General features: G+C 44.2%; 1 protein-coding gene across 3 annotated transcripts in view; it reads left to right on the top strand.

Moving 5' to 3' along the window:
* LOC119387312 (histone deacetylase 6-like) overlaps positions 1 to 14,488 on the top strand; it is a 132,939-nt gene extending 118,451 nt beyond the window's left edge. For all 3 annotated transcript variants that reach the window (XM_049413470.1, XM_037654662.2, XM_049413469.1), the window contains 6 exons: positions 7,407 to 7,510; positions 8,109 to 8,176; positions 11,602 to 11,642; positions 12,577 to 12,702; positions 13,455 to 13,583; positions 14,237 to 14,488. In XM_049413470.1, the coding sequence (XP_049269427.1) occupies positions 7,407 to 7,510; positions 8,109 to 8,176; positions 11,602 to 11,642; positions 12,577 to 12,702; positions 13,455 to 13,583; positions 14,237 to 14,278 (510 nt within the window). In that variant the 3' untranslated portion in view covers positions 14,279 to 14,488. The remainder of the gene's footprint in view (positions 1 to 7,406; positions 7,511 to 8,108; positions 8,177 to 11,601; positions 11,643 to 12,576; positions 12,703 to 13,454; positions 13,584 to 14,236) is intronic.
* The last annotated feature ends 211 nt before the right edge of the window (positions 14,489 to 14,699 follow it).

The following is a 14,699-nucleotide window of genomic DNA, read 5'->3' as shown; positions in this document are numbered from 1 at the left end:
GGGCTTGGGTTTGTTTGGGCAATTCACAAAGACGTGATTGAAGTCGGCTCTGGTGCTCGGACACAAGTTGCAATGAGGAGAAGTTTCGCCATGCGTAATAAGGGAGAGAAGGAAAGGAGTCGTGGCTGTGGCCGTTCGAAGTCTGCGCCACAAAACCTGGTCACTTCTGGAGAGAGATTTATGTGGTGGGAGATACGTTAGGCGGGAATTTCGGTAAAAGAGTGTTATGTCGTGGTAGCTGAGGAGTCCATCCCTGGCACCGCGAAGCGAAGGCAGGTCGCTTTGAGCCCGGTTGATGAGTGCTCGGGCTTGGGTGTGAGCGGCCGTGCTGCCTGGGTGTCCACTGTGCGCAGGGACCCAGAGGAGGGTGATGAGGCGACCAGGCGGAGGAGATAACTCAAGGATTCTAGCTGCCGGAGAGTAATGTGGCAAGATTTCCGAGTATTTATTTTGGATATCCTCTGACCTCGTCGCCGCCTTTGTAGACCTCAACGGCAAGAAAGCCCGGCAGCAGTGTGTGTTCCAGGGCCTCGGCGCCTGCCGCTTCGTTTCCTGCCCGTTGTTCGAGGCCTGTGGTCCAGTCCACGTAGGTTTCGGGAATCTGCTTTTTCCCTGCACAGCTCTTACAGTACTTTCATGGCGGGAAGTTTGCGGCATGTCAATTGTGAATCACAGTTTGTGGGCGTTTTCCGCACAGGTATAGTCGCCAATAGCCAAGGCTGGTCACTTGTTCTGATGTATCCGGGTTTCTGGATTGCACCGTTGTTGCAGTTATTTCTTTTCCGTTAGCGTTTATCACGCTGATGGCTCCCGCATGGGTTCATGGGTATTTAGTGGCGCATTTGTACCTTGCGTTGGCGTCTTCTGCGTATTCCTTGTGAAGCGACCTCGCTCTTCCCTATCTTCTTACTTTGTTGTATGTTAGGTGCATGTTTCTTGGCATTGGCGCGACTGTTATGTTGTTTGTGATGAAGGGTGGAACCTTTGACTTGACGTCACGCCCACGTCATAGCTTAGTTTAACAAGGACGCTGAAGCCGGTGACGGTCATTTTCAGGCTCCCGATTAGGCTGGTTTTGTGTGCTTCGACCATACCAGCCCACTTGATGTATATACGCCGAGCGTAATTACTTGTTCGTTGATGTCTTCTGTGAGATACCCAGCGCAGTCGTGATTGCTCTCCTAATCGTTACGTACAAATTCTCCATTTCGGCTTTGAAATGCGTAGGTATTTTTATGCCGACTCCACGGGAAAAATGTGTGTCACGCCGTCCGTTCCTCGGTCACGTGAGAAGAATCAGTATGAAGAAATAAATAAAATCTATAAAACAAAATAAATTTTCCTCTTGGTGCTGCGTTTCGAACCTACAGGGTCACACTCTCTGAAGCCGAGCGTCTTACCCAGTGAGCTTGCAGAAGTTGCATGCATCTGAACCGTATGAACGCGATCGACATCCGATACAATACAAACGTAAAAGAAGAACACTTCCTGCGAAGGCTTCTTTGGTAGAATAAACTCCCTCTCCAGGACAGCATGTCAAGTCGACGTTGAGGTGTATGCGTCAGGAAAATCCCGACATTGCGAAAATCGAATGCCAAACAAGCGTTTCGGTGGTCACGGTATGCGCCTTCTGTCATAAGCCATTCCAGATTCTGACCAACGATAGAATGAAGATGAAGTATGCCGTCCCGATGCCGCTCGATAACAACGTTCTAGGGAAGGCCACAATCAGAGTGTTTCGTATACAATAAAACCCTGCACTTACGCATCACTTAACTTCCTAAACCTTAATGAAGACAAGCAGATATTGAAGCCAAGGAAGGTTATAGGGAATGGTAATTGTACTGTTCTAAGTGTATTGTAATAATTATGACATAGATGTGAAGAAAGTAAAGTGGACGAAAAGGCAACTTGCCGCTGGCAGGGACCGAACCTGCGACCTTCGGATTTCGTTAAGGTTGGTTTTCATTAAGTCTGTGGCAAAGAAACGAGCCCTCGAAAATTCTCTCCCTTCATTAACTTCGTAAAGAGATTCTGAGTGGAGCTTTTTTTTTAAGTATTAAGTACGAAGTGTCATAAACGATCCGGCCTGTGTACAGCGTTTGCACACTACGCAATGTCTTGCTCCTTGATTCCGTACCTGTGGCTGGAAACTCTTTCGGTGAGGTTTATCACTCGCGTTAGCGACGATTGTAACTCGGGAAGCGTGTCTGCACCTGGCCCGTTTTATTGCCAATTATATGGACAGTCTCGGCTGGTTTTTGCCGTCGCCATGCACCGTATATGTATAAGTATGTATATCTATATATACATGTTTATATATATATATATATATATATATATATATATATATATATATATATATATATATAGGTCATTCCATGCCAAATCACCCAGCGTTTTTCCGGCCATCACAAATATGGCTGAAAAAATTTCCACGCTTTTCTTGAAGTTCAAAACTCGTTCTGCTCGTTTATTACTGTTGCCAAAAATTTTCCCGCCCGTTTAATAATAATATAATAATATCTGGGGTTTAACGTCCCAAAACCACGATATGATTATGAGAGACGCCGTAGTGGAGGGCTCCGGAAATTTTGACCACCTGGGGTTCTTTAACGTGCACCTAAATCTAAGTACACGGGCCTCAGACATTTTCGCCTCCATCGAAAATGCAGCCGCCGCGGCCGGGATTCGATCCCGCGACCTTTGGGTCAGCAGTCGAGCGCCATAACCACTAGACCACCATGGCGGGGCTTTCCCGCCTGTTTGTGAGAGTCTGTAGTTTTGCGCCGACTGAGCTAAAGGGCATCAAACAACAATTTTTTTCAAAGGGCGTTTATAGGATGCACTCAATAAAATGGTATTTCCGGCAAGCTAATGAAGTGATGTAACTGTAAAAATAATGACTTATTTATGTATATCGATTCTTCGAGGGCTTTTCGCACGAGCAGAATTGAATAAAGTTGCAAAGTGTGATATTTTTTTCCAGGAACAAGGCAAACTCAAAGGGTAGAAATTAATTATATACTGGAAGCCTGTTCGACATACTACAAAAGAAAAATAATTTAGTCGCTGAAGGTGTAGCAAGTCGTCTGAAAAAAAATTGCGAATATCACTTTTTTTTTTAGAAAACCTCTGTATTCATCGTCAAAAAACTTGCCTTGGTGGTCGGACTAAAAATATGCACGATACTTCATTTGAAAGCTCTATGTATTAGCTGAACATAGACAAAGTTACAAAAGGGTATTATTTTTTTAACTTGAGAAATATTTTCTTGAAATTTTGTATCTCCACCAGCTTTTCGCCGACGTAACTCAAGCGGCATGAAGCACTCACAAAGGCAATCTTCAGCCCATGCCCACTCACCTGGGATGCAGACGTCAAGCATGGTGCTGTCTATAAAGCAACCCCATTTCCTTTTCCATTACTTTATAGACAGCACCATGTTTGACGTCTGCATCCCAGGTCAGTGGGCATGGGCTGAAGATTGCCTTTGCGAGTGCTTCATGCCGCTTGAGTTACGTCGGCGAAAAGCTGGTGGAGATACAAAATTTCAAAAAAATATTTCTCAAGTTAAAAAAATAATACCCTTTTGTAACTTTATCTATGTTCAGCTAATACATAGAGCTTTCAAATGAAGTATCGTGCATATTTTTAGTCCGACCACCAAGGCAAGTTTTTTGACGATGAATACAGAGCTTTTCTAAAAAAAAGTGAAATTCGCAATTTTTTTCAGACGATTTGCTACACCTTCAGCGACTAAATTATTTTTCTTTTGTAGTATGTCTAACAGGCTTCCAGTATATAATTAATTTCTACCCTTTGAGTGTGCCTTGTTCCTGGAAAAAAATATCAAACTTTGCAACTTTATTCAATTCTGCTCGTGCGAAAAGCCCTCGAAGAATCAATATACATAAATAAGTCATTATTTTTACAGTTACATCACTTCATTAGCTTGCCGGAAATACCATTTTATTGAGTGCATCCTATAAACGCCCTTTGAAAAAAATTGTTGTTTGATGCTCTTTAGCTCAGTCGGCGCAAAACCACAGACTCTCTCAAACAGGTGGGAAAATTTTTGGCAACAGAAATAAACGAGCAGAACGAGTTTTGAACTTCAAGAAAAGCGTGGAAATTTTTTCAGCCATATTTGTGATGGTCGGAAAAACGCTGGGTGATTTGGCATGGAATGACCCATATATATATATATATATATATATATATATATATATGTATATATATATATATAATAAAAGTCCCAAAGAAAAATAATTCAGAAAAATGCTTCCGAAGCGCGGAACCGAACCAGCGACCGCTCGCTCCGCCGCGCGTAGCGCTAACCACTATGCCACAAAACGCAGAACCTTCAGGTAGCTAACGGTGAGCGTTATATACACACCCTTTACCGCTGGCAGGACTCAGAGACGGCAGGCGCTTATAAGCGTTTCTTCATTACCAGCGAGATGGCACGAGGAGCGCAACGGGCGCATTTAAAAGTCGGCGGTCAGCTCGCTCGCTTCTTCTAATATTTGCACAGGGAGAACCTTGCCCTTCCGCTGTCTTCTCGCGCGGTAGTTGCTGCCGGGGGCCAGATCTTACTGCAGCGTAGCAGCGCGTCCATCACGGGCCGCTTTTCGTGCTATCGAATTCATTGCTTCGCCCTTGCGGCGAAACTGTGACTTTTTTTGTGTATGTGGAGACCGAGTATTAAACACCAGTGTTCTGAAAGTCACCTAAGCTAGCCAGCCGCAGTCACGAAATTTAGTCTCCCAATGGGCCAGGATGGTGAAGAAGTTTAGAGCAAAGGGGGGCGGGAGGGGGGGGGGTGCAGTTTGCGCAAGATGTCAACTAACGTTCTCGAGCAAGACTTTGATTTGGGTTAGTTGGTACATGCTTACCTGGGGGAACACAGCGCAAAATTACAGTTGTAAGTACAGCGCTCGTCTAGTGTATACTGTGTTCCTTCATCCTCCTCTTTTTTCGCGCTGTGTTTCCCCAGCTCAACTAATGTTGCCAAAGCTGAAAAAAGGAATTTCCCACATCTCATGCATGGGTCATTTCTGAAGAGGATTTGACATCAGGTTTCGAGAAGCGTATCGATATGGATCTCCAGAACCACTGAAATCTGGGCGCCGATTCCGAAATACGGAGCTTTTGTTCCATCTTTATGTTTTACCACATGGTGACCGGATGGGGTGTCTCACGAAAAAAAAAAATGCTTGAGATCAGTCACGTCTGTCTACCTCATGAGCATACTTATTAAGAAAAAAAAAAAACAGGGACAAAGACTAGTCCTGGGAGGCGGGCCGGGCCGCGAGCGAGCGAGAGGCCCGCGGGCCGCGTGTTTGAGACCCCTTCTGCATACGAAGGGTTTCCACTTTTCTTTTCTTCTGAATAATAAGGAAGAGCCAGAAAAGTAATTTTGAGGGATTGGCGTTCATACCAATGCCAGGTGTCGAGCTTTATTCAATTTATGTGGACTCGGCAAACCCTCCTTGACCGAGCAAGTGTATAATGTTCATGAGCCTTTACCGCGTAAGGCAAAATATTTCAAGTGATAATGAAGCGCTTTGTCATAAAGACTGTCCATTACATTCAGTACATAAGGTTAGTAAATTCTGTTTACTGAAAAATTTGTGCTTGTAGCAGCACTGTCTACTATAACATGATTGCACGTCATCTTACCGCTTAAAAGTGGCGGCAAGGTTCATGTCAGGCGCACCTACCTTACTTCATACGTTATGCAATCGTTATGTCGCGTTACAGAATGCGTTATGCATAGCGGCTAATGCACTCTTTGCCCCATGCTAACAAGACCGCTTCCGGGTGTATGGATCGGAGGTTCACGAGTTACTGCCGACTTCTGCGGCTAAACCAATACGCCTTCATTAATCTTGCGAAGCGCGCGAGGTCCAAAACATGTTAGTGCTAACTCTACGATGTTCTTACTCTGAGTATTTCGTATAAACATGACTTAATATCATTCCAGTTAATGCAACTCTTCGGATAATTGGATCCCCTGTAATGGAAGGTTCGTAGCCGGCATGCATACATTTCTGAGCTAACAATTTCGCTACTTCGATCCTGAAATTGTCCTTTCGCGAAAAATTCGAGCTTCATTAGTGAACATGGATGCTACTGACACCAATAGTGACCCCGCCGGTGACTTCAATGTCTGCAGCAGCGTCTGTATTGACAAGGGAATCGGCCTGCCTTCAACACACTTCGAAGCGAGAAGAATGACTTATGTTTGTTTTTTAATTAACTCGTTAGAGTGTAGTGAATTAGACGCAGTGGACGGAAGTCTGCACATAGACCGGCTAAAGCTTTACTACAACACTATACGTGTTGCCTTCTCCTGCCCTTAAGTAGCAAGGACAGGGTGGCTATTTTCTGCAGGGAAAGTTAATCCAGTGCACGAAGATCAGCGGTACTCGGAGTGGCAGATTGCCCTACTCATGCAGGAACAAGACGGTTGAGCACCTCAAGGCTTGCGAAGGCTCTGCCGTTCTCGAGTAATTTGCTGTGGCTTTTTTTGCTGGTGGAAATAATTGTGCTGCTCCGAAAGACCCCGTTTAAAGTTAGTTAGTTAGTTAGTTAGTTAGTTAGTTAGTTAGTTAGTTAGTTAGTTAGTTAGTTAGTTAGTAGTTAGTTAGTTTAGTTAGTTAGTTAGTTAGTTAGTTAGTTAGTTAGTTAGTTAGTTAGTTAGTTAGTTAGTTAGTTAGTTAGTTAGTTAGTTAGTTAGTTAGTTAGTTAGTTAGTTAGTTAGTTAGTTAGTTAGGACGGTCGATAACGTTGCGTGCTTTACACATATCGGATCATCCTTTGTTGTGAATAATACGTTAGACTAGTGCAGCTAGGGGCCTCAAACACGCGGCCCGACGACCTTCCGTTAGCGGCCCGCGACCCACCGCCCGCACATGACAGTCTTTGTCCCATAATTTTGATTAATAACGCTTTTTTCGGGTAAGCTACACAGACGTGACTGGTCTTAAACATTTTTTTTTTTCGTGAGGCACCCCATGCGGTCACCTGGTGTTGTAACAGCCGCGGAACAAAAGCTCTATACTTGGGGATCGGCTTCCAGATTTCAGTCATTCTGGAGTTTGGCACCGATGTGTTTTTCGCATACTGACATCAAGTCCCTTTCTGAAAGGACCCATATATGAGATACGGGAAAGGCCTTTAAAATGGCAACGTTAGCTGACATTGTCTTAACCCTGCCCCCCCCCCCCCCCCACACACACAAACACACGCCCTTGCTTCCAACTTTTCACTGTCCGGGCCTTTGCGGAACTAAATTTCGTGACTGCGGCGCGGTAGTTGATGTGAGTTTGAGACCCCTGGACTAGTGTTTCGAACATCGCCGGCTACGCTCCCAAGGTTCACTGATATCTCTTTAACAGGGCGGCTACAACGTGGACGCAGTGGCCGACTCCCTGGCTGCCTGCATGGCGACGCTGATGGGCGATCCCTGCGGCTCCGTGACGAACATGCGACCCTCCACAAGGTTGGTGTTAACTACAGACACGCAAATTGAGACCGCTATAGGCGGCAAAGGCGTACGCAGGGCGATGCGCATGGACACAGCGCAGCCACCGTTTCTTAACAATCTTCCACTTAGCATAGCCGCTCCATTGTTTGTTGTGAATGCGATATGTTCTGCGCTGAGCAAGTGTTATAGACGGCGTTTTTGCTTGTGAACTTCGGTTGTTGCTCATTTGTGGAATGACGTAATCGCAGGAGGAAATGGGGTATGTAGCCGCTGTTGTAAGGTGGCATCAACTAAGACCACGCAGTCGATACGCCCTGAAATTTCCGTCATATCTACCTCAAAATGAGGTGAGAAAATACTCCCCTACCGAAACATAAGTTCCCCGTCAATGGCATGTATACCCACCCCCTTTTTATTTTCGAAAATAAATATAATCTCTGTATCCTATATGTGAGGGTCATGTACACATTGTTACAGCGTCCGTAGGTCTTACAAAACAAGTAGTGCACATTATATTATTAGAATAACAGTAAATGCAATAATGAAGTGACACAATAAAAGTGAACAATATGCATAAAAATTACAACACAATAGAAATTTCTTGTCTTTTCAGTGCCATGCAGTCGATCGCGAGAGCTAAGGCTGCAGTGTCGCCATACTGGAAATGCCTTACTGAAGAACGTAAGAATTTTGTTGTTCTCAGTCAAATGAACAAATACACATACTATGCTCATACATAAGACTTCGTTGCCCTGCTTTGGTGATGGGAACTCATTATCCATTTATGCCTCCTTTTTGCTCAATATTATGCACTTACAAATGATCCCTGTTCCTGTATTGTTTATATTCCTCTTGGCCAAATTAATCAATTAGTCGAATAATATATTGACAGCATCCATTCCCTCAAAAGCTTTATTTTTTTTTTGTCATCCTTTTACACCTATATCGGTGTTATCTTGTGTCTCGTTACGACTTCTTTGGCGGATCTGGACCATCTGTTTTCTTCTCCACAGCTCTGTCAATCTCTAAAAGCACGATCCTCTTGTACTGACGTATACATATATACTTTTCACCTCTTCTAATAGTTCTTTGGTTATTTCCATCCGGAAAAAATATTAAGCCTAAAGGAAAGGTGATCCTTGTTTTAGTTGCACCCACACTTTATACAATAAGTTCGAACATTTTTACAGTGAAAGCTGTTATGAGATCACAACAAGGGCCGTTTTTGGCGCCGTAGTTGTCCGCCGCCGCCGCCGCTGGTGTACGTAACCACTATCGCTCGAAATAAGAAAAAAAAAAAACGAAATAAGAAAAAATTTCCAGGATGGAACGAGGTTCGAACCTGGGCCCTCTTCGTGGGAGCCCAGTGTTCTACCTCCGAGCCATGCCGGTGCTTTTTTTTTTTTTTTTTTTCTTTCATGGTATTTATTACAAATGTGTGTAACTAGCATACATAGCGAACAAAATATTCAAGGCGGTCTCTACCAGCGTACAAGCGATACACAGAAGCCCTAAAAGGGTATTAAAGCTATACCTTTCATGAAGAGTGGATACCAGTCCGGCATTGTGTGACGCCTGGTTAATGTGGTTCCCTCCCGACATGAAGCCTGTATAGGGTCTTTTTGCAAAGCAGTTTCAAGCACCGGCATGGCTCGTAATGGCTTTTCAGCTAAAAGACCTTTACGAGCCATGCCGGTGCTTGAAACTGCTTTGCAAAAAGACCCTATACAGGCTTCATGTCGGGAGGGAACCACATTAACCAGGCGTCACACAATGCGAATTGCGCAACGAGTGGGTTGTTGAATGCTTCGAACCCATTACAAAAGGCTCTGCCATAATTCTTCATCGTCATCAGCCACAGCATCAACAAAGTGCACATAATGCCTTACATGTGTTTAGCAGGTACTAGGGTTGTCCGCAGAATGAAGAAAAATTGCATGGTGGCTGCTTCCCTACTTCACAAAAAGTATGATTTATAGCGTAGTGGCTTCCTCGCAAGTGCACTTCTATTGGTTGCCAAGGAAGCCCATGAGGCTCCCACGATTCATTTCCTCAGGGTCTCAAAAAGTTAATTCCCTCTCTCTATCACTTTCTCACGTTAGTTTATGTAATAAAGCATGGTGGGAGAGTGACATCACGACCGGGCGTCACTAACATTAAGTAACTAGTGGGTCAGTTAAAGCTTCCAACCCATTACAAAAGGCTCAGTCATAATTCTTCATCGTCATCAGCCGTCGCATCAAGAAACAGTTCATAACGCCTTACAGATGGTACCTCGCTTCTCCTCAGAATGACGAGTAATGTCGTGGTGGGTGCTTCCCAACTTCACAAAAATTATGATTTGTGGCGTAGTGGGTACGTTGCTAGTGTACTTGTATTAGTAGCCACAAGAGAGTTTATAACGAGCTCTAGAAATGCCGCTCTTCGATCTTTCGCTGTGACTGTGCTGCGCTTTCCGCGCAGGCCTGGCGTTTTCTGATCATTGCCCTAGAGGACGCTCTACGTTACACCCTTTGAAAGGCTGACAACCGTATTTGAAGACAGCTTCACTTTGATTCGCCAGGGGCCATTTTCTTTCGAGATATTCATTGTTACGTCTTAAACTAGCTTATTCGATCATTTAGGAGTATTGATTTTCGCATGAATTATTAAGACCTCATTTTGGCTTAGCTTGGTGCGCGTGGATTGTCGTTTGTAACCGCTGGGTCAAGGTGTACTACTCCTGACTGGAGCAAATAAGCGACGACTGATTCTGCATACAATGCCTTCCTGATCCAATTCAGCCCGCGCTTTGTAACTCGGTATGATAACGGAACAATAAATTCTGACCGAATTCAGCTACTGCACTTGCTCGTATATTACCAGTAGTGGATTATGCTGGCTAGCTGTTGGCTAGCTGTTGACTAATGAAGGCTAATGTGGGCTATCCACGCCTATACAATATTGCTTTTCATTCAATACCAGTTATTGAATGATTGATTGTCAACCACTTCTTTTTTTCTCTTTTTCTCGCAGAGTGCAATGCACTTGTAAGACTTAACGTTGTGCCTAAATCCACGCCCCCGAAAAGTTGACCGAGTGTCGAATTCTACGATGAATATATCGGAACAGGAGCGCACCACAAGAATCGAACACAGTGAAGTTGTCTTTAAATACGATTGTTCTTTTGTTTGAAATAAAAACATATCCCATAACTGCGACATCAAAAAAAATTATAGTTTAGAAGCTTGTGTTTAATTGTGTGTGTGACGACTCCATCTGTTCGAGCGAATTGTGTTCACCAGTGTACGCGTGAAGCGCTTAGAGAAGTTGACTTGGCGTATTGGTTTTATCGAAATGCACAGTTGACGGTGGAAAAGTTGACTTTGAAGACTGCCTACACGTGCGTAAACGTATAACGCGCAGAATGCGGAAGCGCTTGCTTCGCTATCGACGATGACTAGAGGGCATCGCGAACGCGTACCTTTTCCTGTAACATACAATTTTCCCCTTCGCTACAGGCCATATGATCTGGCATTGCTGTAAATATGAAGACATTGTGCAAGTCGCATAGTTCTGACAGGGTGTCGACGTCCGCGGAGGGTCCTAATCAAACAGGAAGTTTACATTGTAATGTTTCTAGAGACACCAAAGGCGGGTAGTGCGTTGAAACAAGGAAGTCAAGTGAACGCACCCTAATGATCCGCTCATTATGCATGGCAGCAAAGCCAAAACACCATTATGCCTCCCACTGCTTGCAAAAGCGTTCTGCACACGAACACTAGCGGTCATACGGAGCAGTAATGTACATAAAACCCGTGGTGCACAGCGTAGCCCGAGCGCAACAGTAGCAAAAAACGTAGGTTTAGTGTCTGTACTGTACTGTACTGTACTGTACTGTACTGTACTGTACTGTACTGTACTGTACTGTACTGTACTGTACTGTACTGTACTGAGATGGGAAACCTACAACACCGGTGACCAAGTTCCTTCTCACAACAGCGTTGTGAAACGCCTAATAGATTTACACCCGTGACATTCTGCTTCTTCGTGAATTCATTTTCGCTTGCACAGTAAATAAAGTTTACTTGCATTAATTAAATGCTCGTTTTCTTTTCCTGCGACAGCTACGCCTATCGTTGTGGAGGACGAACGTGACATTGAAACTGTAAGTTTAACCTCATACGCTGCTTACTGCATGAACCTAAAAAGTGACGTACAGCTCGCAATTAATTTTCGCGTATAGCACAGTTGCGCGGTAACGCTTTAGCGGAGAATTCAACTGTACGAGACGTTCAACTGGAGGAGTGTGCAAGTATCAAATTTTTGAGAGCGAATCGAATGTGAATCGAAGAGGAGCGAAACGAATCAGGTCGATTATAAAACACCTTTTCAATAGCTTTCCAATAATGAACAGACGTTTTGACAGATGACACAGTGATATGAAACGGTTTTTATCGACTAGTAGTCATAATTTCTCGTAACGATAACAAACTATTGTTATTAGACTTCGCGTTATCAAGCAGTGTTCACCGACATCGCAATAATAATCTAATAATAATTATTGGGGTTTAACGTCTCAAAATCACGATATGATTATGAGGGACGCCGTAGTGGAGGGCTCCGGAAATTTCGACCACCTGGGGTTCTTTAACGTGCACCTAAAAAATTGCAAATGAAGCTTTATGAACAAATATGAGGTTCATTTGCGTGCCAAGGACACTTCAGAGCATAAGCGTGCTCACAAGGGAGAGGTGGCCGCCCCCACTAATACGTCGCCTTAGCACCACTGTGTCCTGATAGTAAAAGCCTCAGTGGGAGGGGTTCGGGAAGAGGGTGCGCTGCGATGAAACCTTGTGGTAGTTAATACGTGTGTGGAAGTCATCTACGTCGTCATGTTTGTTTTAAAAAGACAGGGCGTGGAAACACGGACACAAGAAAGAAGTCAGGCGTTTGTGGTGTCCTGACTTCTTTCTTGTGTCCGTGTTTGCACGCCCTGTCTTTTTAGAATGAATACTTACCAACTGGCTCAGCTCTCTGTTATTCTAATCGTCATGTTGGCTCACCTCTAAGCTGTCACATTGACGCGGGCTTGGTATCAGTGGCAGATTCCCGTCCTGAATTGCCCACATGGGAACATGGTCAGCCGCTTGCCGAACCAGGGTCTAAGTTCAGACCTGAGGAACCTGGACAACGTAAACAAGTGGATATGCCTCACGTGCTTTCAGGTGAGCCGTAGGAGACGCTTTAAGAAGTAAAGAGAAGCACACGTATTTGTCACGCGACAGTATAAAATAAGGTCGTCATTATATTGCGGCAGAACAGCGCAACCTATGGGACAGTGAAATAGACAGGACAAGGCGCTGTGTCCTGTCTGTTAGGTTGCGCTATTCTGCCATAATGTTCATGAACCGACTAGCCCGCTTGGAACCCTCGTCATTACGATAAGTTTAGTCGCCTGGGTGACATATGGTCATCCTAAGCCGTTTGCAGCAGAAAGCTACAAGAAACCCATACGGATTTCTCGGAAAGAAGAGCTTCCTAGCTGTCGAGAATTTCGTCCTGGCGCGAGGTTCGAACCCGGTACCAAAACCTTTCCGGGGTGGTCGCTCTGGGAATTGAGATAACCAGGTTGCTAGCAATCAGCAGCGCGAGGTCGAATTGATTGACAACGAGGGCGAATTAATAAATTATTTAGCCCTCGCGTTTAGTCGAAGTATGCACGACTCTCATATTGCAACGATCAATTTGCTGCGCACAAAGTGCTTGCAGGGATGTTGTTGTCACAAGCACATTCTTGTGTCCTCACTTTTCGGAAGGTCTTGCCACACATGAGAGCCTTGTTTGCATCGAAAGGAGTCTCCACAAGCATTTATGTTCCACCACACGTCTCCTTCCGGTACACTCAGACACACGCATACATATCATTTCCGGTACAATAAAAATACCACGGTAAGAACTGGAACACTCATTTTCACAGGTGCTGGAAGGCGAAATCAAAAGCGATGTTCTGGTGGAGCACGCCTTAAAGAACCAGCATTTTCTCATCGTCAATACGCACACGCTGCACGTTCGCTGCCTTTCGTGCCGACAGGGCGTGATCCACAAGGTAGGTGCTACCAAAATCTAGGCAGTCTTAAGCGGTAACTTTTGATCGTTAGACTCGTACAAAGCAGCAAGATAAGTCAAATTAAGTACACCCATATGTTTGAATCTATGTGAAGCTGGATTCCGTGAAGCGGCCTACTAAATGCTATAACGCTATTCTTCTTCCGCACCTTGTCTTGCATTTTAGCAGTGAGGTGTATTAATGGTTACACGTCGGTCATCTCCCCCACTCATATAAAAGATATATTATTGCCACATGAGATGGAACATCGCGGGGTGCCTTCATCAACAGTACAGGCGACCTGTAAGGTGGTACAATTGGTACAATTTCTTCTTTGTAATAGAAACCAAATCATATATTTTCACGATGTGCTGTTATACACAACGAAGATTTTGACGGATTTTTGTCATTTCATTACAACGATCAGCACCATGAATATTAAACACTGAAAAAAGCGAAGGATACAAAGAGACAAATTTCAGTGATATGGTAATATGTTGGGGATCGCATAAACAGGTTCATTCATTAGATACAAGAAAGAATGCGCAGACATAAAAGCAGCCCGTGCCCTCTGCATTCATATGTTAAATTGTTATACCTTTAAAACACTTTTCTCTCAGATGAATTTGTGTTTTGCTTACTTCTCTTTGCAGGAATTCATTCCAATACTGGCTCAACTCCACAAACAGGCGTAACTACGACAGGAAACCACTTCCAGCGAGCTGTGTTTTCCAACGTACACGTATATACCTTCAGCTCACAAATAATCGTTGCTACACTTGTTATGAAGGGAGATCTATATCGTCCACGTACGACAAATGCCCTGGCAGTGACGAAACAAAGTACATGTTTTGTTCTTGTTTTGTGACTTACCATGTAAGAATGCGCAATAAACAATCCCTGTTACCGTGTCTTGTGTTCGTAAATTAAAAATTTGCAGTGGCTTAGCTCGGCTATGCCAGGATATACGTAGCGTTAGCAAAGGTTCAGTTGATTATTCTTAGCTTTCCAGATTGTCTAGGATTATTAGCCTTCTTCTGTTCATTCTTCGTACGCTGAACCGCTAATTGCCAGGCAACTACTTCGGGATCCGATGAGATAAGCTTCTCGGCTCTT

This window comes from Rhipicephalus sanguineus, chromosome 3 (assembly GCF_013339695.2).
Source record: "Rhipicephalus sanguineus isolate Rsan-2018 chromosome 3, BIME_Rsan_1.4, whole genome shotgun sequence".
Taxonomy (NCBI): domain Eukaryota; kingdom Metazoa; phylum Arthropoda; class Arachnida; order Ixodida; family Ixodidae; genus Rhipicephalus; species Rhipicephalus sanguineus.
This window is presented reverse-complemented; position numbering and strand designations above follow the sequence as displayed.